The following is a 24,420-nucleotide window of genomic DNA, read 5'->3' as shown; positions in this document are numbered from 1 at the left end:
GGGGGGGGGCAGAAACAGACACACAGACAGTTAGTCAGACAGACAGGCAAGCAGACAGACAGACAGGCAGGCAGAAAGACAAGACAGACAATTAGACAGATAGACAGTTAGTCAGACAGGCAGACAGTTAGTCAGACAGACAGGCAGGCAGAAAGACAGGCAGGCATACAGGCAATTAGTCAGACAGGCAGGCAGAAAGACAAGACAGACAATTAGACAGATAGACAGTTAGTCAGACAGGCAGACAGTTAGTCAGACAGACAGGCAGGCAGAAAGACAGGCAGGCAGAAAGACAGGCAGACATACAGGCAATTAGTCAGACAGGCAGGCAGAAAGACAAGACAGACAGTCAGACAGGCAGACAGTTAGACAGTCAGTCAGACAGGCAGTTAGTCAGACAGGCAAACAGAGTTAGTTAGTCAGACAGTTAGACAGTTAGTCAGACAGACAGACAGTTAGAGAGACAGACAGTTAGACAGTTAGTCAGACAGACAGACATACAGTTAGTCAGACAGACAGACAGTTAGTCAGACAGACAGACAGACAGACAGACAGACAGTTAGTCAGACAGACAGTTAGTCAGACAGACAGACAGTTAGTCAGACAGACAGTTAGTCAGACAGACAGTTAGACAGTTAGTCAGACAGACAGTTAGACAGTTAGTCAGACAGACAGTTAGACAGACAGGCAAACAGAGTTAGTTAGTCAGACAGTTAGACAGTTAGTCAGACAGACAGACAGTTAGAGAGACAGACAGTTAGACAGTTAGTCAGACAGACAGACATACAGTTAGTCAGACAGACAGACAGACAGTTAGTCAGACAGACAAGACAGTTAGTCAGACAGACAGACAGACAGACAGACAGTTAGTCAGACAGACAGACAGACAGACAGACAGACAGACAGACAGACAGACAGACAGACAGTTAGTCAGACAGACAGACAGACAGACAGTTAGTCAGACAGACAGACAGTTAGTCAGACAGACAGACAGTTAGTCAGACAGACAGTTAGTCAGACAGACAGACAGTTAGTCAGACAGACAGTTAGACAGTTAGTCAGACAGACAGTTAGACAGTTAGTCAGACAGACAGTTAGACAGACAGGCAGTCAGACAGACAGGCAGACACCAACCATTCCTTCTGTAATTGAAACCTAAATAAAGCACTAATGTAGAATCACTCACTTGGCATCCAGATTGGCTAAAGTGGTGCGTCCAAAACTGTAGGCATCATTTTCTGTGTGGGAAAAATGGTTAGGTCAGAGGATAGAAACAGGAGAATAACGGGACATTACGCTGTTGAATGCACGTTCTAGTTCATTATATTTCTATGGGTGTGTTATTGAATGGGAATGTACGTTCTAGTTCATTATATTTCTATGGGTGGGTTATTAAATGGGAATGTACGTTCTAGTTCATTATATTTATATGGGTGGGTTATTTAATGGGAATGTACGTTCTAGTTCAATATATTTCTATGGGTGGGTTATTAAATGGGAATGTACGTTCTAGTTCATTATATTTCTATGGGTGGGTTATTGAATGGGAATGTACGTTCTAGTTCATTATATTTCTATGGGTGGGTTATTAAATGGGAATGTACATTTTAGTTCATTATATTTCCATGGGTGGGTTATTGAATGTGAATGTACTGTACGTTCTAGTTCATTATATTTCTATGGGTGGGTTATTGAATGTGAATGTACTGTACATTCTAGTTCATTATATTTCTATGGGTGGGTTATTGAATGTACTGTATGTTCTAGTTCATTATATTTCTATGGGTGGGTTATTGAATGTGAATGTACTGTACGTTCTAGTTCATTATATTTCTATGGGTGGGTTATTGAATGTACTGTACGTTCTAGTTCATTATATTTCCATGGGTGGGTTATTGAATGTGAATGTACTGTACATTCTAGTTCATTATATTTCTATGGGTGGGTTATTGAATGTACTGTACGTTCTAGTTCATTATATTTCTATGGGTGGGTTATTGAATGTGAATGTACTGTACGTTCTAGTTCATTATATTTCTATGGGTGGGTTATTGAATGCGAATGTACGTTCTAGTTCATTATATTTCTATGGGTGGGTTATTGAATGTGAATGTACTGTACATTCTAGTTCATTATATTTCTATGGGTGGGTTATTGAATGTACTGTACGTTCTAGTTCATTATATTTCTATGGGTGGGTTATTGAATGTGAATGTACTGTACGTTCTAGTTCATTATATTTCTATGGGTGGGTTATTGAATGTACTGTACGTTCTAGTTCATTATATTTCCATGGGTGGGTTATTGAATGTGAATGTACTGTACATTCTAGTTCATTATATTTCTATGGGTGGGTTATTGAATGTACTGTACGTTCTAGTTCATTATATTTCTATGGGTGGGTTATTGAATGTGAATGTACTGTACGTTCTAGTTCATTATATTTCTATGGGTGGGTTATTGAATGCGAATGTACGTTCTAGTTCATTATATTTCTATGGGTGGGTTATTGAATGTGAATGTACTGTACGTTCTAGTTCATTATATTTCTATGGGTGGGTTATTTAATGGGAATGTACTGTACGTTCTAGTTCATTATATTTCTATGGGTGGGTTATTGAATGTACTGTACATTCTAGTTCATTATATTTCTATGGGTGGGTTATTGAATGTGAATGTACTGTACGTTCTAGAACATTATATATCTATGGGTGGGTTTCAGCATCTTTGTCTTCAGATGAGGTTGTGGTGGTTTCTGGTTTTTATATGAAAGTGAGGAAATGAATCCACAAGGAGCTGATTCAATTCATGTGATACACAGAATATATTTAAAATGGCTTCAGTCCAATCCACCCTGCATGACCACAGCTTTTTCTACACAGGAAAACATTGATAGTAATTAATGGTGGTTTGTCTGTAATCTAATAACACCACTTCTAGAATTACCTCTAGGTCTTTATCTTATTAACACAAGGGCCTTGTGGTTAGTGTCCATCCTGAGATTGGAAGGTTGGGGGTTCAATCCCCGGTCAAGTCATAACAAAGACTAAAAAAAAGAAAAATGGGACCCGATGCTCCTCTGCTTGGCATGAAAGGAGATGGATTGGGGGTACGGCCCTAAGATAGACTAGCGTCCTGTCCAGGGGGTGTCCTGGTACATCAAGCTGTCTCCCTACAGAAACAGGAGATAGACTAGTGTCCTGTCCAGGGGGTGTACTGGTACATCAAGCTGTCTCACTACAGTAACAGGAGATAGACTAGTGTCCTGTCCAGGGGGTGTCCTGGTACATCAGAAACAGGAGATGTATGAGCCCACAGGACAGGAGTCTGAGCCTCCACTTTGATGAGATCAAATCAAATCTAATTTTATTGGTCACATACACACTGTTAGCAGATGTTAATGCGAGTGCAGCGGAACGCTTGTAGATGGAAAATACAACGATATAACCCCTCGAGCCACCGAAGTTAAAATAGGCGCAATTCAAACTATAACTACAACCTCAAAGGTCCTATACACCCAACAGATCTGAACTAAACAACTTCTGAAGTTTTATTTTATTTAACGAGGCAAGACCGACAGGGCCCTGATCAAAACAAGTGCACTACATGGAAGGGGAGTGGGGAGGGGGGGGGGCGCCATTTATGATGTCGTCATGGCCACCATCCCAGTGTTTGTCTCTCAGGTGTTTCCTGAAGTCCCGTCCCCTAAACCCCGCTCACCCAATAGGTTTCCTGAGAAGTTGACGGGCAGGACGATGGCCACTGAGAGCACGCCCACCACCACCAGCAGACCAATGATGTGCCTCTGGAAGGAGAGGTAGTGCACAGCATCCTCCCCACACTTCTCCCTGATCTCCTCATCCCTAGCGAGAGAGACAGAGAGAGAGAGAGAGAGAGAGACAGACAGACAGACAGACAGACAGACAGACAGACAGACAGACAGACAGACAGACAGACAGACAGACAGACAGATAGAGAGAGAGAGACAGAGAGACAGAGAGACAGAGAGAGACAGAGACAGAGAGAGACAGACAGACAGAGAGAGACAGACAGACAGACAGACAGAGAGAGAGAGACAGAGAGAGACAGAGAGAGACAGAGAGAGACAAGAGAGAGACAAGAGAGAGACAGAGAGAGACAGAGAGACAGACAGACAGAGACAGAGAGAGACAGAGAAAGACAGAGACAGACAGACAGACAGACAGAGAGAGAGAGACAGAGAGAGACAGAGAGAGACAGAGAGAGACAAGAGAGAGACAAGAGAGAGACAAGAGAGAGACAGAGAGAGACAGAGAGAGACAGAGAGAGACAGAGAGAGACAGAGAGACAGAGAGAGACAGACAGAGAAAGACAGAGAAAGACAGAGACAGAGAGAGACAGAGAGAGAGAGAGAGAGAGACAGACAGACAGACAGAGCATGTATTTTTTTTAAATTGAATCTTTATTTAACCAGTCACTGAGACAGAGTATTTTATACAAGAACACAGTCAGAGAGATACTAACCAGGGTCCAGCCGTGCAGAGCTCTGAACACAGTCACTGACAGTTAAACTCACAAGGCTAATTACAACCACATTTTAACTCTTGCTGGCCCCCCCCACACCAGACACCACACACCACACACCACACACACCACACCACACACACACACAACCTTGAGAACGACTGATATGGATTTGTTTAGGGCCGATGCCGATAATGATTTTTGGGGGTCAAGGAGGCCGATCGATGGGTGATATTTTAGGCCGATATTCAATATCATTCAATATGTAAAGAGAATATAGAGAATATAAAATAACATCTATTTAATGCAAATAGGTTCAACGTAACGTCATGATTTAGTGATCAAGGGAACAAAACTGAACAAAATATACAACGCAACATGTAAAGTGTTGGTCCCATGTTTCATGAGTTGAAATAAAAGATCCCAGAAATGTTCCATACGCACAAAAAGCTGATTTCTCTCAAATTTGATGCACAACTTTGTTTACATCACAGTTAGTGAGCATTTCACCTTTGCCAAGATAATCCATCCACCTAACAGTTGTGGCATATCAAGAAGCTGATTAAACAGCATGATCATTACACAGGTGCACCTTGTCCTGGGGACAATAAAAGCTCACTCTAAAATGTGTAGTTTTGTCAAACAACACCACAGATGTTTCAAGTTGAGGGAGCAGCAATTGGTATGCTGACTGCAGGAAGGTCCACCAGAGCTGTTGCCAGAGAATTACATGTTAATTTCTCTACCATAAGCCACCTCCAAGGTTGTATTAGATAAATTGGCTGTACGTCCAACCGGCCTCACAACAGCAGACCACGTGTATTGCGTTGCGTGGGTGAGCGATTTGCTGATGTCAAAGTTGTAAACAGAGGGCCCCATGGTGGAGGTGGGGTTATGGTATGGTGTTTGCTGATGTCAAAGTTGTAAACAGAGGGCCCCATGGTGGAGGTGGGGTTATGTATGGTTTGGGCAGGTATCGGACAATAAACACAATTGATTTTAGCAATGGAAATTTGAATGCAGAGACAATTACGAGATCCTGAGGCCCATTGTCGTGCCATTCATCCGCCACCATCACCTCATGTTTCAGCATGATAATGCACGGCACCATGTCGCAAGGATCTATACACAATTCCTGGAAGCTGAACATGTCCCAGTTCTTCCATGGCCTCCATACTCACCAGACATGTCACTCATTAAGCATGTTTGGGATGCTCTGGATCGATGTGCACGACACCGTGTTCCAGTTCCCGCCAATAACCAGCAACTTCGCACAGACCACAATCAACAGCCTGATCAATTCTATGCGAAAGAGATGTGTCGTGCTGCATGAGGCAAATGGTGGTCACACCAGATACTGACTGGTTTTCTGATCCACGGCCCTACCTTTTTATTAAAGGTATCTGTGACCAATAGATGTATATCTGTATTCCCAGTCATGTGTAATCCATAGATTAGGACCTAATTGATTAACTGTAACTCTTAAAATCTTTTCAAATTGTTGCATGTTGTGATTATATTTTTGTTCAGTATATTATGTCATTTTCCGTGATGGGAGAAAAAAAAAAACTGTTCAGCTGTCAGGACGCATCTCTAAACAACTCCGCTGTCAGGATGAAATTCCAAACAACTCAATTGGCTAGTTCAGCTATCTGTCAAGAAATGGGAGGGTTGTAACTTGTATCCTACTACTGCGATTGGATCGTGCGAGGCTGCAACTTCGCTCATATCACTTGCTACTGTTTACTGCTACTATGATAACTAGCTCAAATGGCAAAGACATTTGCTACCAATCTTTAAATGTGCATAATAATATCGAACATGGAGAGTGAGGATAGGAAATAATTTTAAACATCTGAATGACTCAAATCTTTCAGGCGTTTTAAGAAGTGTGATACTCACACTGATCTACAGCTTACTTGGGTTCATCTTAGGTAGCTAAACCTATTGCGTTTTTAAAACGCTCCCTATTTCACCTATCGTCTAACCTGACTATCAACGGTTAATTTTTCGGATTTGATTGTGGCTGGTCAGATCAGCACAACAGTAAATAGTTAACGTTACAACACGCAAATCAGATGGCTCAGGCATGTTCAAAATAATGACCTGCTAACGTTAGCTAGCTACATTGGCACTTAGCTCCTAACTGATATGTTTATCTAGCCAGCTAACTAGCATAGTAGATAATATGGCTAGCTACATTGGCCATTAGCTCCTAACCGATATGTTTATCTAGCCAGCTAACTAGCATAGTAGATAATATGGCTAGTTACTTTGGCCATTAGCTCCTAACCGATATGTTTATCTAGCCAGCTAGCTAGCATAGTAGATAATATGGCTAGCTACATTGGCCATTAGCTCCTAACCGATATGTTTATCTAGCCAGCTAACTAGCATAGTAGATAATATGGCTAGCTACATTGGCCATTAGCTCCTAACCGATATGTTTATCTAGCCAGCTAACTAGCATAGTAGATAATATGGCTAGTTACTTTGGCCATTAGCTCCTAACCGATATGTTTATCTAGCCAGCTAGCTAGCATAGTAGATAATATGGCTAGCTACATTGGCCATTAGCTCCTAACCGATATGTTTATCTAGCCAGCTAACTAGCATAGTAGATAATATGGCTAGCTACATTGGCCATTAGCTCCTAACTGATATGTTTATCTAGCCAGCTAGCTAGCATCGTAGATAATATGGCTAGCTACCTAACATCACAGATGAAAGAGTTTGTTATGGTAATCTTTGCTAACAGGTCACATAGCTGTCTGTTTAGCACGTCCACAACAAGCCGTGTTAGTAGTGAATTAATTACACTAAACTAATATTTGCAACAAGAGATCGATTTTGATCACTGTGTCAATTAATCTGTTTCTCAATAGTGCATCTTTCGGGTTGGAGAATGAGCTAGTTTGCTGCGGATTTTCCCAGCTTGACATTCTTCAGTGAGTGGTGGCTGGCAGAGCAGCAGTTTTGCTAAGTAAAGGGACTATCAAAGGCTGATGGCCAATATCAGCCCGATATATTGGCTCAGCTGATTATCAGTCGTTCTCTCTCTAACACACACTCACACACAACCCACTGTATGGGAGACTCACTTTATGCGGAAGATGGCTGTTAACCAGGAGCAGAAGCCCTAGAGAGAGAAGAGATTAGGTTAGACCTGCTGTAGATTAGATGAGGTTAGATGTGTCATAGATTAGATTTATTAAATCTGCCATAGGTTAGGTTAGATCTGCTGTAGGTTAGGTTAGATCTGCTGTAGGTTAGGTTAGATCTGCCGTAGGTTAGGTTAGAGTAGATCTGCCGTATGTTAGGTTAGATCTGCAGAAGGTTAGGTTAGATCTGCCGTAGGTTAGAGTAGATCTGCTGTATGTTAGGTTAGATATGCAGAAGGTTAGGTTAGATCTGCCGTAGGTTAGACCAGGTCTATCGTAGGTTAGGATCAGATCAAATCCAATTGTATTTGTCACATACACGTGGTTAGCAGATGTTAATGCGAGTGTAGCGAAATGCTTGTGCTTCTAGTTCCGACAATGCAGTAATAACCAACAAGTAATCTAACCTAACAATTCCACAACTACTACCTCATACACACAAGTGTAAAGGAATGAAAGAATATGTACATAAAGATATATGAACGAGTGATGGCCGAACGGCATAGGCAAGATGCAGTAGATGGTATAGAGTACAGTATACATATCCTACATTACTCATCTCATATGTATAAACATATAAATGTGGCATTGTTTAAAGTGTCTAGTGATACATGTATTACATAATTTCAATGTCAATGAACAGCATTCTTACATAGGTATTCCTCTGCAGAAGGTTAGGTTAGATCTGCAGAAGGTTAGGTTAGATCTGCCGTAGGTTAGAGTAGATCTGCTGTATGTTAGGTTAGATCTGCAGAAGGTTAGGTTAGATCTGCCGTAGGTTAGGGTAGGTCTGGGGAGTCAGGTAGCCTAGTGGTTAGAGTGTTGGATTAACAACCGAAAAGGTTGCAAGTTCAAATCCCCGAGCTGACAAGGTCAAAATATTTTGTTCTGCCCCTGAACATCGTAGTTAACCCACTGTTCCTAGGCCTGTCATTGAAAATAAGAATTTGTCCTTAACAGACTTGCCTAGTTAAATAAAGAAATAAATATATTTTTAAAAGATAGACTTTGTTATACACTCTGGGAAATTCTTCTGCCAGGTGACAGTAGTGGACTCAGCAAACAACTCCAATCACAACCCAACCTTGAGCGTTTCTAGATCTAGATCCTATCTTGTTCTGAGGTAAAATACACTTGGTCAGCAATTCAAAGTCAAAGTCATTTTTTGTTTATGCTGACGATTAGGGCTGTGACGGTCATAGAATTTTGGATGACAGCAACCGTTGGAATAACGTGGACCCTAGGAGGAGTCGCTACTTCTGCAACGACTAATGAGGATCCTCATAAAATACCAGATAGTGAAACAAACAAAAATGTAAATGCACATTTACACACATTCTCCTCTGCTCCTGACTGCATGTGCTGCCATAGAAATAGAACGAATAGAACAGGCGTCCCCATTCAAGTCAATGATGGTATAATGGGTGGACTGGCCACCATGGCAAGTGAACCTATAGGAGCAAAGATCTAAGTAAAACACGTGCTGTGATTGGTTGATTAAACTCAACATTCCATTGCGTGAGCCACATCCGTTAATGTAATTTGAATGAACATTCTACATTGCCATGGCAATTATTGCATCACAATACGGCCATTGCGAGTGTACCCATGAGTTTACCAGTTAAATTTCCAGGGTTAGAGGTTTCCAAGCCTGTTCTAGTCATTATATTTCTGTGTGTGCAGCTGCCGCATTGTGGTCAATCAGTCAGCTGTTCGTTTGACTATATATATGACGGTTATTTAATTTTCATGACAGTCTCCATCCCTAACACGGTAATTGTACTAGCTCTACTGACAATATGAAGTCATTTATTACAAGCTCTTTCTCAAACATGTTTTTGTGTTGTAATTTAGTCCAAGTGCAGTGGTTTTCAACATGTGGTTCGCGGGGGGTTGTCTACTGCAGGTGGTCCACAAATTTACGTTCAAATTATGTCTTTTTTCTTCTTAAAAAAAAATATCAACAGTTGGCAGTATTACTGGTACAAGAAATGTCACGTTACTTTTCACAATGCAAATGGTTTGTGACTCTTCGATGGTGTTCCTCAAGAGCTTTTAACAGTGATTTGGTGGTCTCCGGAACCGACAAGGTTGGAAACCGATGCTCTAGCGTAGACGATCCACACCCCATGACCCCAGTAAAAACAGGAAGTGGTACTTACGTTGTCTCTCTGCTCAAAGTCCACTGAGCTGGAGACAGAGGTCAGCGTTCGTAGCGATCGGGGAAGCTCTGACGTTATGGCAGACGCCACACTGCGCACACACACACACACAATGTTAAAAGGATACAATTAGTATTAGCTTAGCATTAGCCTAGCGCTCCCCAAAAACAAACCTGATGGAGATCGCTTTAGCCAAGCATTAGCATAGCACAACACCCAAAAGTTAGGCTTTGATATCACCATTGTAGTACAGTATCAATTGTGTATTTATTTACAGAGTAGTTAGTTCACTGGCCACACATGTACTAGGCTCTGAAATGGTCTGCAGAGGCTGGTCCTGGACTGTGTTCACACGGTTGTACCACTTACAGTGCCTTGCGAAAGTATTCGGCCCCCTTGAACTTTACGACCTTTTCCCACATTTCAGGCTTCAAACATAAAGATATAAAACTGTATTTTTTTGTGAAGAATCAACAACAAGTGGGACACAATCATGAAGTGGAACAACATTTATTGGATATTTCAAACTTTTTAACAAATCAAAAACTGAAAAATTGGGCGTGCAAAAAGTATTCTTTTAAGTAAGTCTTTTTGTTTTCTATTCCCCAATTACATGTTCATTATTTAACCCTCTGTTTCCCCCATGTTGGTGTGCGTGTTTGTCATTTATGTTCTATGCTGGCGGCTGCATAAGGTTGGCTGGTATTTTGTTGCCCAGGTTTTTGTATTTAGTCCCGTTTAGTCGTGGTGTATTTAGTCGTGGTATATTTAGTCGTGGTATGTTTAGTCACCTGGTATGTTTAGTCGTGGTATGTTTAGTCGTGGAATGTTTAGTGTAGTTTAGTCGTGGAATGTTTAGTCGTGGAATGTTTAGTCGTGGTATATTTAGTCGTGGTATGTTTAGTCGTCCAGGTATGTTTAGTCGTGGTATGTTTAGAATGGTATGTTTTGGTATATTTAGTCGTGGTATGTTTAACCGTGGTATATTTAGTCGTGGTATGTTTAGTCGTGGTATGTTTAGTCGTGGTATGTTTAGTCGTGGTATGTTTAGTCGTGGAATGTTTAGTCGTGGTATATTTAGTCGTGGTATATTTAGTCGTGGTATATTTAGTCGTGGTATGTTTAGTCGTGGTATATTTAGTCGTGGTATATTTAGTCGTGGTATGTTTAGTCGTGGTATGTTTAGTCGTGGAATGTTTAGTCGTGGTATGTTTAGTCGTGGTATATTTAGTCCAGTTTAGTCGTGGTACGTTTAGTCGTGGTACGTTTAGTCGTGGTACGTTTAGTCGTGGTACGTTTAGTCGTGGTACGTTTAGTCGTGGTACGTTTAGTCGTGGTACGTTTAGTCGTGGTACGTTTAGTCCAGTTTAGTCATGGTGTATTTAGTCGTGGTATATTTAGTCCAGTTTAGTCATGGTGTATTTAGTCGTGGTGTATTTAGTCCAGTTTAGTCGTGGTATATTTAGTCCAGTTTAGTCGTGGTGTATTTAGTCGTGGTATATTTAGTCGTGGTATGTTTAGTCGTGGTATGTTTAGTCGTGGTATGTTTAGTCCAGTTTAGTCGTGGTGTATTTAGTCGTGGTATGTTTAGTCGTGGTATATTTAGTCGTGGTATATTTAGTCGTGGTATGTTTAGTCGTGGTATATTTAGTCCAGTTTAGTTGTGGTGTATTTAGTCGTGGTGTATTTAGTCCAGTTTAGTCATGGTGTATTTAGTCGTGGTATGTTTAGTCGTGGTATATTTAGTCCAGTTTAGTCGTGGTATGTTTAGTCGTGTTGTATTTAGTCGTGGTATGTTTAGTCGTGGTATGTTTAGTCGTGGTATGTTTAGTCGTGGTATGTTTAGTCGTGGTATATTTAGTCGTGGTATGTTTAGTCGTGGTATGTTTCGTCGTGGTATATTTAGTCGTGGTATATTTAGTCCAGTTTAGTCGTGGTGTATTTAGTCGTGGTATGTTTAGTCGTGGTATATTTAGTCGTGGTATATTTAGTCGTGGTATGTTTAGTCGTGGTATGTTTAGTCGTGGTATATTTAGTCCAGTTTAGTCGTGTTGTATTTAGTCGTGGTATGTTTAGTCGTGGTATATTTAGTTGTGGTATGTTTAGTCGTGGTATGTTTAGTCGTGGTATGTTTAGTCCAGTTTAGCCGTGGAATGTTTAGTCGTGGTGTATTTAGTCGTGGTATATTTAGTCCAGTTTAGTCGTGGTGTATTTAGTCGTGGTGTATTTAGTCGTGGTATGTTTAGTCGTGGTATGTTTAGTCCAGTTTAGCCGTGGAATGTTTAGTCGTGGTATGTTTAGTCGTGGAATGTTTAGTCCAGTTTAGCCATGGAATGTTTAGTCGTGGTATATTTAGTCGTGATATATTTAGTCCAGTTTAGTCGTGGTGTATTTAGTCGTGGTGTATTTAGTCGTGGTATGTTTAGTCGTGGTATGTTTAGTCGTGGAATGTTTAGTCGTGGAATGTTTAGACCTGTTTAGCCGTGGAATGTTTAGTCGTGGTGTATTTAGTCGTGGTATATTTAGTCCAGTTTAGTCGTGGTGTATTTAGTCGTGGTGTATTTAGTCGTGGTATGTTTAGTCCAGTTTAAACATACCATGCAGACGTGGGAGTGGTCAGAGTGGGGTGGGGAAAAGTGAAAATGTTCCGCAGAGTGGTTTGGAATCATCTTTCTTACTGGTCTATTTTTTAATGACTGCATGGTGATGTCACCATGGAAGGCCCGAACAACATCCCACCAAGACAGGCAGAAATTTCACCCGGTCTTTTCAAACAGCTCTTACACTAAAAAGGACATTGTCAAAATGTTCACCATTTCACAGTATTATTCCAACATCAGTGTGGAAATGTATAGAAAACACAGGAAAATCTCATTTTTGACTGAAATGGGCCTTTAAGATGACAGATGCTAGCTAGAGAGAGAAGGTTATTCACAGACAAGGGTATTCACAGAGACAACATAACACCGGGGGGTGTATTCATTAATACACAGACTGAGAGCAGTGTTTTTCAATCCTGGTCCTGGGCACCCAAAGGGATGTCCCTTTTTATTTCTGACCCCTGACCCCTAACCCCAGCTGATGCAACTAATCAAAAATGACCCAACGACCGGGATTGAGAGAATCCCTGACAGAGGGATGTTAACGCAGGATGACGTTTCGCCTTTCAGATCACAATGAACATTGGGATCTCAATTACTACTGGGATCAATCATCTCAATTACAGCCTGGTCACAGAACTGGTTGTACAGTCTTGCCAAAGACCGTAAGCGTTAAACAAGTCCGCACAAACAGATCTGAGACCAGGCTATCTCCTTTAATGATTTAGAGTACTGGAAGAAATGGGTAACCTCTGCTCTGCTAAATGTCAGCCACCAAGCGTACAACAACATTAAAGGATGAATTCACCCAGAGGGACTCCAGGGGGGGGGGGGGGGGGAGTCATATCTAGTACAGGAATACAGGACCACCACAGACACACAGCTGATTGGTAGGAAGAGGTAGGTAGTACAGGACCACCACAGACACACAGCTGATTGGTAGGAAGAGGTAGGTAGTACAGAACCACCACAGACACACTGATTGCTGATTGATTGTAGGAAGAGGTAGGTAGTACAGAACCACCACAGACACACAGCTGATTGGTAGGAAGAGGTAGGTAGTACAGGACCACCACAGACACACAGCTGATTGGTAGGAAGAGGTAGGTAGTACAGAACCACCACAGACACACAGCTGATTGGTAGGAAGAGGTAGGTAGTACAGGACCACCACAGACACACAGCTGATTGGTAGGAAGAGGTAGGTAGTACAGAACCACCACAGACACACAGCTGATTGGTAGGAAGAGGTAGGTAGTACAGAACCACCACAGACACACAGCTGATTGGTAGGAAGAGGTGGCTAGTGGGTAGTACAGGACCACCACAGACTGATACATACAGGAGCTGTAGGTAGGGATAACCAGTCAGGTGAGGTGTGTAGTTACTAGTTACCGTACCTCTCCACCCTGTAAACATCCTGCCTGCTGGGCGCCTCATGGGCTGCGCTCATACAGGAGGACAGGAAAGGCATGCTGCTTGTCAGAGAGTTTAACAACGAAACAGATTAGCATACAGAGCTGATTAGTTAGGGAGAGAGAGGACATCCAACAGCAGGGTTGAAACAGACAGAGAGACTCAGCAGCAAAGTTTTAAAAAACAGAGGAATGATGAGAAAGAAAAAAGGTGGAGAGAACAGGAGAAGAAGAAAGCCTGGAGGGAGAGAAGGAAAGAGAAAACCCACACCAAGAGAGAGAGAGAGAGAGAGAGAGGCCAACCCACACAGAGAGAGAGAGAGAGAGAGAGAGAGAGAGAGAGAGAGAGCCCAACCCACACAGAGAGATAGAGAGAGAGAGAGAGAGAGAGAGAGAGAGAGAGAGAGAGAGAGAGAGAGAGAGAGAGAGGCCAACCCACACAGAGAGAGAGAGAGAGGCCAACCCACACCGAGAGAGAGAGAGAGAGAGAGGCCAACCCACACCGAGAGAGAGAGAGAGAGGGAGGGAGAGAGAGGCCAACCCAACCCAGCCTAGGTAGGAAAGGAAGAGAGTTACTCCTAGAAGAGGGGTACGAAAGAGGAAGAGTTACTCCTAGAAGAGGGGTACGAAAGAGGAAGAGAGTTACTCCTAGAAGAGGGGTACGGAAGAGGAAGAGAAGCAGGGTGGCGCGGTAACATTACATACTATTCCTGTTCGTCCAGACGGCTGTATCGCTGACTCCGTCTTCAGAGAGAAAACAAAAACAGAAAAACAATACGGCAGGGGGTCAGCTTGGTAGAGTCCTGGAGGAGAAACTAGTGATCGATGCAGTTAATCAGGGCCAATCACAGCTCAGTTGTCTCTACAGTGACAGAGGGCCTCTGCTGGGGTTTTAATAGCTATATTACAAACATTTCCAAACAGATTCATATACAGGCCATTAGCAAATTCCTTTAACCAAAGCCACTCAACTCATACACGCATTTAAAAAAGCATCAAACACAGATATACAGTAGACCTAGATGTTAAGTCAAAGGTGATTCACTAGCTGGATATGAGATGACTTACAAGTATTGCAGGCATGCAGCAGGGGAAAACAATGTGGCTATCTATGGACCATCACCCTGGCTGTGTCCTCACCACTCAATACAGAACAGTTATCTTAGCTACTACATCTACCAGTGGAGGCTCCTCAGAGGAAAAAGGGGAGGACCATCCTACTCAATCAATTCCAGAAAAATAAAAAGTAATAATTTTTTAGATAAAACTATTATAAATATATTCACGTCAAAACAACACCTGACAAAAAAACACACCTGTCTTGCAAAGAAGCTCTACAGTAGCCTCAACAGTACTCTGTAGGGTAGCACCATGGTTTAGCCGGAGGACAGATAGCTTCCATCCTCCTCTGGGTACATTGACTTCAATACAAAACTAAGGAGGCTCGTGCTTCTCGCCACCTTCCGTAGACTAATGGTAATGGTAATGCCCTGGCTGGTCGAGTGGTAATGCCCTGGCTGGTCTAGCGGTAATGCCCTGGCTGGTCTAGCGGTAATGCCCTGGCCGGTCTAGCGGTAATGCCCTGGCCGGTCTAGTGGTAATGCCCTGGCTGGTCTAGCTGTAATGCCCTGGCCGGTCTAGCGGTAATGCCCTGGCCGGTCTAGCGGTAATGCCCTGGCCGGTCTAGCTGTAATGCCCTGGCCGGTCTAGCTGTAATGCCCTGGCTGGTCTAGCGGTAATGCCCTGGCTGGTCTAGCGGTAATGCCCTGGCTGGTCTAGCGGTAATGCCCTGGCTGGTCTAGCGGTAATGCCCTGGCCGGTCTAGCGGTAATGCCCTGGCCGGTCTAGCGGTAATGCCCTGGCTGGTCTAGCGGTAATGCCCTGGCTGGTCTAGCGGTAATGCCCTGGCCGGTCTAGCGGTAATGCCCTGGCCGGTCTAGCGGTAATGCCCTGCCCGGTCTAGAGGTAATGCCCTGGCTGGTCTAGCGGTAATGCCCTGGCTGGTCTAGCGGTAATGCCCTGGCTGGTCTAGCGGTAATGCCCTGGCTGGTCTAGCGGTAATGCCCTGGCCGGTCTAGCGGTAATGCCCTGGCCGGTCTAGCGGTAATGCCCTGCCCGGTCTAGCGGTAATGCCCTGCCCGGTCTAGCGGTAATGCCCTGCCCGGTCCTAGCGGTAATGCCCTGCCCGGTCTAGCGGTAATGCCCTGGCTGGTCTAGCGGTAATGCCCTGGCTGGTCTAGCGGTAATGCCCTGGCTGGTCTAGCGGTAATGCCCTGGCCGGTCTAGCGGTAATGCCCTGCCCGGTCTAGAGGTAATGCCCTGGCTGGTCTAGCGGTAATGCCCTGGCTGGTCTAGCGGTAATGCCCTGGCTGGTCTAGCGGTAATGCCCTGGCTGGTCTAGCGGTAATGCCCTGGCTGGTCTAGCGGTAATGCCCTGGCCGGTCTAGAGGTAATGCCCTGGCTGGTCTAGTGGTAATGCCCTGGCTGGTCTAGCGGTAATGCCCTGGCTGGTCTAGAGGTAATGCCCTGGTTGGTCTAGCGGTAATGCTCTGGCTGGTCTAGCGGTAATGCCCTGGCTGGTCTAGTGGTAATGCCCTGGCTGGTCTAGTGGTAATGCCCTGGCTGGTCTAGCGGTAATGCCCTGGCTGGTCTAGCGGTAATGCCCTGGCTGGTCTAGCGGTAATGCCCTGGCCGGTCTAGAGGTAATGCCCTGGCTGGTCTAGCGGTAATGCCCTGGCCGGTCTAGAGGTAATGCCCTGGCTGGTCTAGCAGTAATGCCCTGGCTGGTCTACTGTTCAGTCACCCCTACGTATTACTGTGGTAGTCTACTGTTCAGTCACCCCTACGTATTACTGTGGTAGTCTACTGTTCAGTCACCCCTACGTAGTACTGTGGTAGTCTACTGTTCAGTCACCCCTACGTATTACTGTGGTAGTCTACTGTTCAGTCACCCCTACGTATTACTGTGGTAGTCTACTGTTCAGTCACCCCTACGTAGTACTGTGGTAGTCTACTGTTCAGTCACCCCTACGTAGTACTGTGGTAGTCTACTGTTCAGTCACCCCTACGTAGTACTGTGGTAGTCTACTGTTCAGTCACCCCTACGTATTACTGTGGTAGTCTACTGTTCAGTCACCCCTACGTAGTACTGTGGTAGTCTACTGTTCAGTCACCCCTACGTAGTACTGTGGTAGTCTACTGTTCAGTCACCCCTACGTATTACTGTGGTAGTCTACTGTTCAGTCACCCCTACGTATTACTGTGGTAGTCTACTGTTCAGTCACCCCTACGTAGTACTGTGGTAGTCTACTGTTCAGTCACCCCTACGTAGTACTGTGGTAGTCTACTGTTCAGTCACCCCTACGTATTACTGTGGTAGTCTACTGTTCAGTCACCCCTACGTATTACTGTGGTAGTCTACTGTTCCAGAGGCTGTACTGAACTGTGGTTGTATGTCAATCCTTCTGTCAGTGTTGATCTCCTTCTGTTACAAGAGAAGCCCTCTCCCCTCCCCTCCACTCCTCCCCCCCTCCTCCCCCTCTCCCCTCCTCCCCCTCTCCACTCCTCCTCCCCCTCTCCACTCCTCCCCCTCTCTCCTCCCCTCCTCCTCCCCCTCTCCACTCCTCCCCCTCTCCCTCTCCACTCCTCCCCCTCTCCACTCCTCCCCCTCTCCACTCCTCCCCCTCTCCACTCCTCCCCCTCTCCACTCCTCCTCTCCTTAGCCTAGGTGGCGCTAAGAGTACTGTGTGGCATCAAAGCTGTGGGTTCAATTCCTGCAGGGATCACATACTAAACAGGTCTGTGTTCTTTAACCGGTGTGTCTCAGCCTGTGTGACTCAGTTGGTAAGAGATTGTGGCGCCACCTGGCAACTCCTCGACGCCAAGGTGTTGGGTTCAATTCCTGCAGGGATCACATGGTAAAGATGACAGTGCAGTGGTTTACCTGTCTGCATCAGTGACCAGCGCCAAGCGGCCGTAGTCCCACGCTACCTTCCTCAAGATGGAGAACACAAACAGGAGTACCTAGGAAACACACACACACACACACACGTCAAAACAGGATAACTAGGAAGGCCACACACACACGTTAAAACAAGATAACTAGGAAGGCCACACACACACACACATTAAAACAGGATAACTCGGAAGGCCACACACACACACACACACACACACACACACACACACACACACACACACACACACACGTTAAAACAGGATAACTAGGAAGGCCACACACACACACACATTAAAACAGGATAACTAGGAAGGCCACACACACACACACGTTAAAACAGGATAACTAGGAAGGCCACACAGGTTAAAATAAACAGAACTGACCACTTGTCAAAAGGTCATCCTTCGTCTTCAATAGGGAGGGAGAGGTCCCAATGTACACAGAGAGGGGGGGGTAGTAGCCTCACCATACAATAGGCAAGCAGGCTGCCTTCCCAAGCAAGTTACTTTAGGGAAGTGAAATTCCTTGAGGAGCTGTTTTATGTCAGAACAGATCTAACCATTTAAATCACAGCTCCGTCTATATAAAGGAAAACATATCTAGACATGTCACAACATCAGCTGTACAACCCTGACTCTCGGTTTGTGTGTGTGGTTTGTGTGTGCGTGTGTTTGGGGGGGGGGGGCTGAAGAAACCTTTCTGATTATCAGGTGAAAAATAAAGTTGTATTACACTGTATACTCATCTCTGACCTTTGAACTCTTGCGTTTGACTCACCAGGAAGCACATGAAGTCGAGTGCGAGGACGGTGGGCACCCCTCCGAAGGGCAGGCCCTGGAGCACGGTGGATCGGATACGGGCGGTGTAGCAGTAGTCCCTGGAGGTCTCACCCCCACCGGAGGTATTGCTCTGCTGGGTGGGGCAGTTACCAAGGACCCCCCCGGGACACATGGCCCCATGGACCCCGATCCCCCCTTGGGCCCCCCACATCACCACACCCACCATCAGCAGTATGGACATGCTGAGGCTTCAGTTAAGATTCAGCTCCGAACTCACTGCAGCATCTTAAACACCTGGAGGAGAGAAGACCGGGGAATTTAGGCAATTCAGAGGTAGGTGATTATATTTGTCCAATTTCACACTTGTACAGGTGTGCCTTTTTATAATTGGACACCTCTGCTAAGGAGGGTATCAGAAATACCGGTTATACAATGGTTGGGTGGTATCTAGACTTCCATACCGTACCCGTGTCATCCAGGGACAATTATTTTTTATTACGTTTACTTAACAGAATGCTAACAAAATGCTAACAAGTACTAAGAAATTCCCATAGTAAATGCTAGGTAAATGCTAAGGAGCACATGAGAATTATATATTACTAGGACATGCAAGTAACTCAAAACACAGTTTGCAGCACGCAAAAAAAACACATTAGGCAGCAGGGATCTGACCGGGGATTTTGTCTGCTGCTGTTACCAAGAATACCATCTCGATACCATCTACTGTATCTTGCCTATGCTGCTCTGTACCATCACTCATTCATATATCTTTATGTACATATTCTTTATCCCCTTACAGTGTATAAGACAGTAGTTTTGGAATTGTTAGTTAGATTACTTGTTGGTTATAACTGCATTGTCGGAAGCACAAGGATTTCGCTACACTCGCATTAACATCTGCTAACCATGTGTATCTGACAAATAAAATTTGATTTGATTTGAGCTAGATCTTGCAAAGCCACGTCGCTAACATTAGCAAAAACCCAGCTAAAGAAAATGTAATTAGCCACAGCTTAGATAGTTAACTTAATAGTTAAGATATATAGCTGTCAAACATTAGTGAATGTCATACTTGGCCACCTCACTAAAGTCGCGCTGCAGGAATGACTGACCTCAAGAAGCTCCCGTTTTACCCATTGTGCACCTATGTCAATAAACAGACGTGATTGGCTCTATGTCAATAAACAGACGTGATTGGCTCTATGTCAATAAACAGACGTGACTGGCTCTATGTCAATAAACAGACGTGATTGGCTCTATGTCAATAAACAGACGTGACTGGCTCTATGTCAATAAACAGACGTGACTGGCTCTATGTCAATAAACAGACGTGATTGGCTCTATGTCAATAAACAGACGTGATTGGCTCTATGTCAATAAACAGACGTGATTGGCTCTATGTCAATAAACAGACGTGATTGGCTCTATGTCAATAAACAGACGTTACTTGCTCTATGTCAATAAACAGACGTGACTGGCTCTATGTCAATAAACAGACGTGATTGGCTCTATGTCAATAAACAGACGTGATTGGCTCTATGTCAATAAACAGACGTTACTTGCTCTATGTCAATAAACAGACGTGACTGGCTCTATGTCAATAAACAGACGTGATTGGCTCTATGTCAATAAACAGACGTGATTGGCTCTATGTCAATAAACAGACGTGATTGGCTCTATGTAATAGATGTCTGAAAAGGGACCAGAAATACAGAAGAACAGAATGATGTTGAACCGCCTCCAACTAACATCAACATTTAGTTTGGCAGTAATCATTTTAATTCTGTAAGTTTAAGAAACATTGTCTTCTCATTCCGTTACCAAAAACCCACATCTGTAAGATATTTTCAAAATGTCTCTCCCTCATGAGGAGGATAATGACATTTCAGAAGTTTACTGATATCTACTTGGTTTCAGTGATTCAAATGTGTCATTCTGTTACCAAATCAGTAACAATGACCCCACCCCCAATTTTATTTACCATTGAGGGACAATAGAGCCCTGAGTACCAGGCCATTAGTGACCTGATGGAGGGACAATAGAGCCCTGAGTACCAGGCCATTAGAACCTGATGGAGGGACAATAGAGCCCTGAGTACCAGGCCATTAGAACCTGATGGAGGGACAATAGAGCCCTGATGTACCAGGCCATTAGGACCTGATGGAGGGACAATGGAGCCCTGAGAACCAGGCCATTAGGACCTGATGGAGGGACAATAGAGCCCTGTGTACCAGGCTATTAGGACCTGATGGAGGGACAATAGAGTCCTGAGAACCAGGCCATTAGGACCTGATGGAGGGACGATAGAGCCCTGAGTACCAGGCCATTAGGACCTGATGGAGGGACAGTAGAGCTCTGAGTACCAGGCCATTAGGACCTGATGGAGGGACAATAGAGCCCTGAGAACCAGGCCATTAGGACCTGATGGAGGGACAATAGTGCCCTGAGTACCAGGCCATTAGGACCTGATGGAGGGACAATAGAGCCCTGATGTACCAGGCCATTAGGACCTGATGGAGGGACAATGGAGCCCTGAGAACCAGGCCATTAGGACCTGATGGAGGGACAATAGAGCCCTGAGAACCAGGCCATTAGGACCTGATGGAGGGACAATAGAGCCCTGAGTACCAGGCCATTAGGACCTGATGGAGGGACAATAGAGCCCTGAGTACCAGGCCATTAGGACCTGATGGAGGGACAATAGAGCCCTGAGAACCAGGCCATTAGGACCTGATGGAGGGACAATAGAGCCCTGAGAACCAGGCCATTAGGACCTGATGGAGGGACAATAGAGCCCTGAGTACCAGGCCATTAGGACCTGATGGAGGGGCAAATAGAGCCCTGAGTACCAGGCCATTAGGACCTGATGGAGGGACAATAGAGCCCTGAGAACCAGGCCATTAGGACCTGATGGAGGGACAATAGAGCCCTGAGTACCTGGCCATTAGGACCTGATGGAGGGACAATAGAGCCCTGAGTACCAGGCCATTAGGACCTGATGGAGGGACAATAGAGCCCTGAGAACCAGGCCATTAGGACCTGATGGAGGGACAATAGAGCCCTGAGAACCAGGCCATTAGGACCTGATGGAGGGACAATAGAGCCCTGAATACCAGGCCATTAGGACCTGATGGAGGGACAATAGAGCCCTGAGAACCAGGCCATTAGGACCTGATGGAGGGACAATAGAGCCCTGAGTACCTGGCCATTAGGACCTGATGGAGGGACAATAGAGCCCTGAGTACCAGGCCATTAGAACCTGATGGAGGGACAATAGAGCCCTAAGTACCAGGCCATTAGGACGCGATGGAGGGACAATAGAGCCCTGAGTACCAGGCCATTAGGACCTGATGGAGGGACAATAGAGCCCTGAGAACCAGGCCATTAGGACCTGATGGAGGGACAATAGAGCCCTGAGTACCAGGCCATTAGGACCTGATGGAGGGACAATAGAGCCCTGAGAACCAGGCCATTAGGACTTGGATGGTCGTTTGCTAGTTGGATACTACCAACACATGTCCAGGGTGCATAAAATTAGATTACCGTAAATCTTATTGGCTGCAGAAGTGGCGGTAATACGGGCATCTCAACAGACCGACATGTATCCATTAAGGCCAGATATTGTTTTCAACTACTCTTAACAGAGGACACAACTGTTGTAACATAATGAATACTAAACAAAAAATATGAATAATCTAATCTGTTACAGAACACGATGAACTAAACTGTAATTGTGTCCTGTTATTAAAGTCAGATGTTATTACTCTATTAATAGCATGGTTTTGATGTCTACGTCACGCTTCTCATCTGAACAGTCAGATGTTATTACTCTATTAATAGCATGGTTTTGATGTCTACGTCACGCTTCTCATCTGAACAGTCAGATGTTATTACTCTATTAATAGCATGGTTTTGATGTCTACGTCACGCTTCTCATCTGAACAGTCAGATGTTATTACTCTATTAATAGCATAGTTTTGATGTCTACGTCACGCTTCTCATCTGAACAGTCAGATGTTATTACTCTATTAATAGCATGGTTTTGATGTCTACGTCACGCTTCTCATCTGAACAGTCAGATGTTGTTACTCTATTAATAGCATGGTTTTGATGTCTACGTCACGCTTCTCATCTGAACAGTCAGATGTTATTACTCTATTAATAGCATGGTTTTGATGTCTACGTCACGCTTCTCATCTGAACAGTCAGGTCAGGTCGTCTCAAAACAAAAGGCTTTGTATTATCGTTGGGGAAGGGGTCTAAAAGATGAGAGAGAAGACGACAGGAGCTGAACAAGCTGTCTTGCAGAGTGTTTGAGGGAGTTTATACATGGTGAATGGGTCAAAGGCTCCGGCAATGGTGGTCTAAACTAGTGCACTACGTTACCCATAGGGCTCTGGTCAAAACTAGTGCACTACGTTACCCATAGGGCTCTGGTCAAAACTAGTGCACTACGTTACCCATAGGGCTCTGGTCAAAACTAGTGCACTACGTTACCCATAGGGCTCTGGTCAAAACTAGTGCACTACGTTACCCATAGGGCTCTGGTCTAAACTAGTGCACTACGTTACCCATAGGGCTCTGGTCAAAACTAGTGCACTACGTTACCCATAGGGCTCTGGTCAAAACTAGTGCACTCGTTACCCATAGGGCTCTGGTCAAAACCAGTGCACTACGTTACCCATAGGGCTCTGGTCAAAACTAGTGCACTACGTTACCCATAGGGCTCTGGTCAAAACTAGTGCACTACGTTACCCATAGGGCTCTGGTCAAAACCAGTGCACTACGTTACCCATAGGGATCTGGTCAAAACTAGTGCACTACGTTACCCATAGGGCTCTGGTCAAAACTAGTGCACTACGTTACCCATAGGGCTCTGGTCAAAACTAGTGCACTACGTTACCCATAGGGCTCTGGTCAAAACTAGTGCACTACGTTACCCATAGGGCTCTGGTCAAAACTAGTGCACTACGTTACCCATAGGGCTCTGGTCAAAACTAGTGCACTACGTTACCCATAGGGCTCTGGTCAAAACTAGTGCATTACGGGGCCTCCCGGGTGGCGCTGTACCGCAGCGCCAGCTGTGCCACCAGAGACCCTCGGTTCGCTCCCAGGCTCTGTCGTAACCGGCCACGACCGGGAGGTCCGATTGATCTTGTTGAGACTGTGGTGTCTCGTCTCCTCTCCTGGTTGAGACTGTGGTGTCTCGTCTCCTCTCCTGGTTGAGACTGTGGTGTCTCGTCTCCTCTCCTGGTTGAGACTGTGGTGTCTCGTCTCCTCTCCGGGTTGAGACTGTGGTGTCTCGTCTCCTCTCCGGGTTGAGACTGTGGTGTCTCGTCTCCTCTCCTGGTTGAGACTGTGGTGTCTCGTCTCCTCTCCTGGTTGAGACTGTGGTGTCTCGTCTCCTCTCCTGGTTGAGACTGTGGTGTCTCGTCTCCTCTCCTGGTTGAGACTGTGGTGTCTCGTCTCCTCTCCTGGTTGAGACTGTGGTGTCTCGTCTCCTCTCCTGGTTGAGACTGTGGTGTCTCGTCTCCTCTCCGGGTTGAGACTGTGGTGTCTCGTCTCCTCTCCGGGTTGAGACTGTGGTGTCTCGTCTCTTCTCCTGGTTGAGACTGTGGTGTCTCGTCTCCTCTCCTGGTTGAGACTGTGGTGTCTTGTCTCCTCTCCTGGTTGAGACTGTGGTGTCTTGTCTCCTCTCCTGGTTGAGACTGTGGTGTCTTGTCTCCTCTCCGGGTTGAGACTGTGGTGTCTTGTCTCCTCTCCTGGTTGAGACTGTGGTGTCTTGTCTCCTCTCCTGGTTGAGACTGTGGGGTCTCGTCTCCTCTCCGGGTTGAGACTGTGG

General features: G+C 45.0%; 1 protein-coding gene across 1 annotated transcript in view; it reads right to left on the bottom strand.

Annotated features, from left to right (window-relative positions):
* LOC135523365 (CSC1-like protein 2) overlaps nucleotides 1-18,859 on the bottom strand; it is a 93,275-nt gene extending 74,416 nt beyond the window's left edge. Inside the window, exons 1-7 of the mRNA XM_064949988.1 lie at nucleotides 18,577-18,859; nucleotides 17,785-17,864; nucleotides 14,547-14,585; nucleotides 9,827-9,917; nucleotides 7,605-7,642; nucleotides 3,721-3,863; nucleotides 1,187-1,238 (exon numbers count right to left, since the gene is read on the bottom strand). Of these exons, the coding sequence (XP_064806060.1) occupies nucleotides 1,187-1,238; nucleotides 3,721-3,863; nucleotides 7,605-7,642; nucleotides 9,827-9,917; nucleotides 14,547-14,585; nucleotides 17,785-17,864; nucleotides 18,577-18,819 (686 nt within the window). The 5' untranslated portion in view covers nucleotides 18,820-18,859. The remainder of the gene's footprint in view (nucleotides 1-1,186; nucleotides 1,239-3,720; nucleotides 3,864-7,604; nucleotides 7,643-9,826; nucleotides 9,918-14,546; nucleotides 14,586-17,784; nucleotides 17,865-18,576) is intronic.
* Nucleotides 18,860-24,420: the final 5,561 nt, after the last annotated feature.

This window comes from Oncorhynchus masou, chromosome 31 (genome assembly GCF_036934945.1).
Source record: "Oncorhynchus masou masou isolate Uvic2021 chromosome 31, UVic_Omas_1.1, whole genome shotgun sequence".
Lineage (NCBI taxonomy): Eukaryota > Metazoa > Chordata > Actinopteri > Salmoniformes > Salmonidae > Oncorhynchus > Oncorhynchus masou.
Note: the sequence above shows the minus strand (reverse complement) of the source record. Positions and strands in the feature narration are given on the sequence as shown.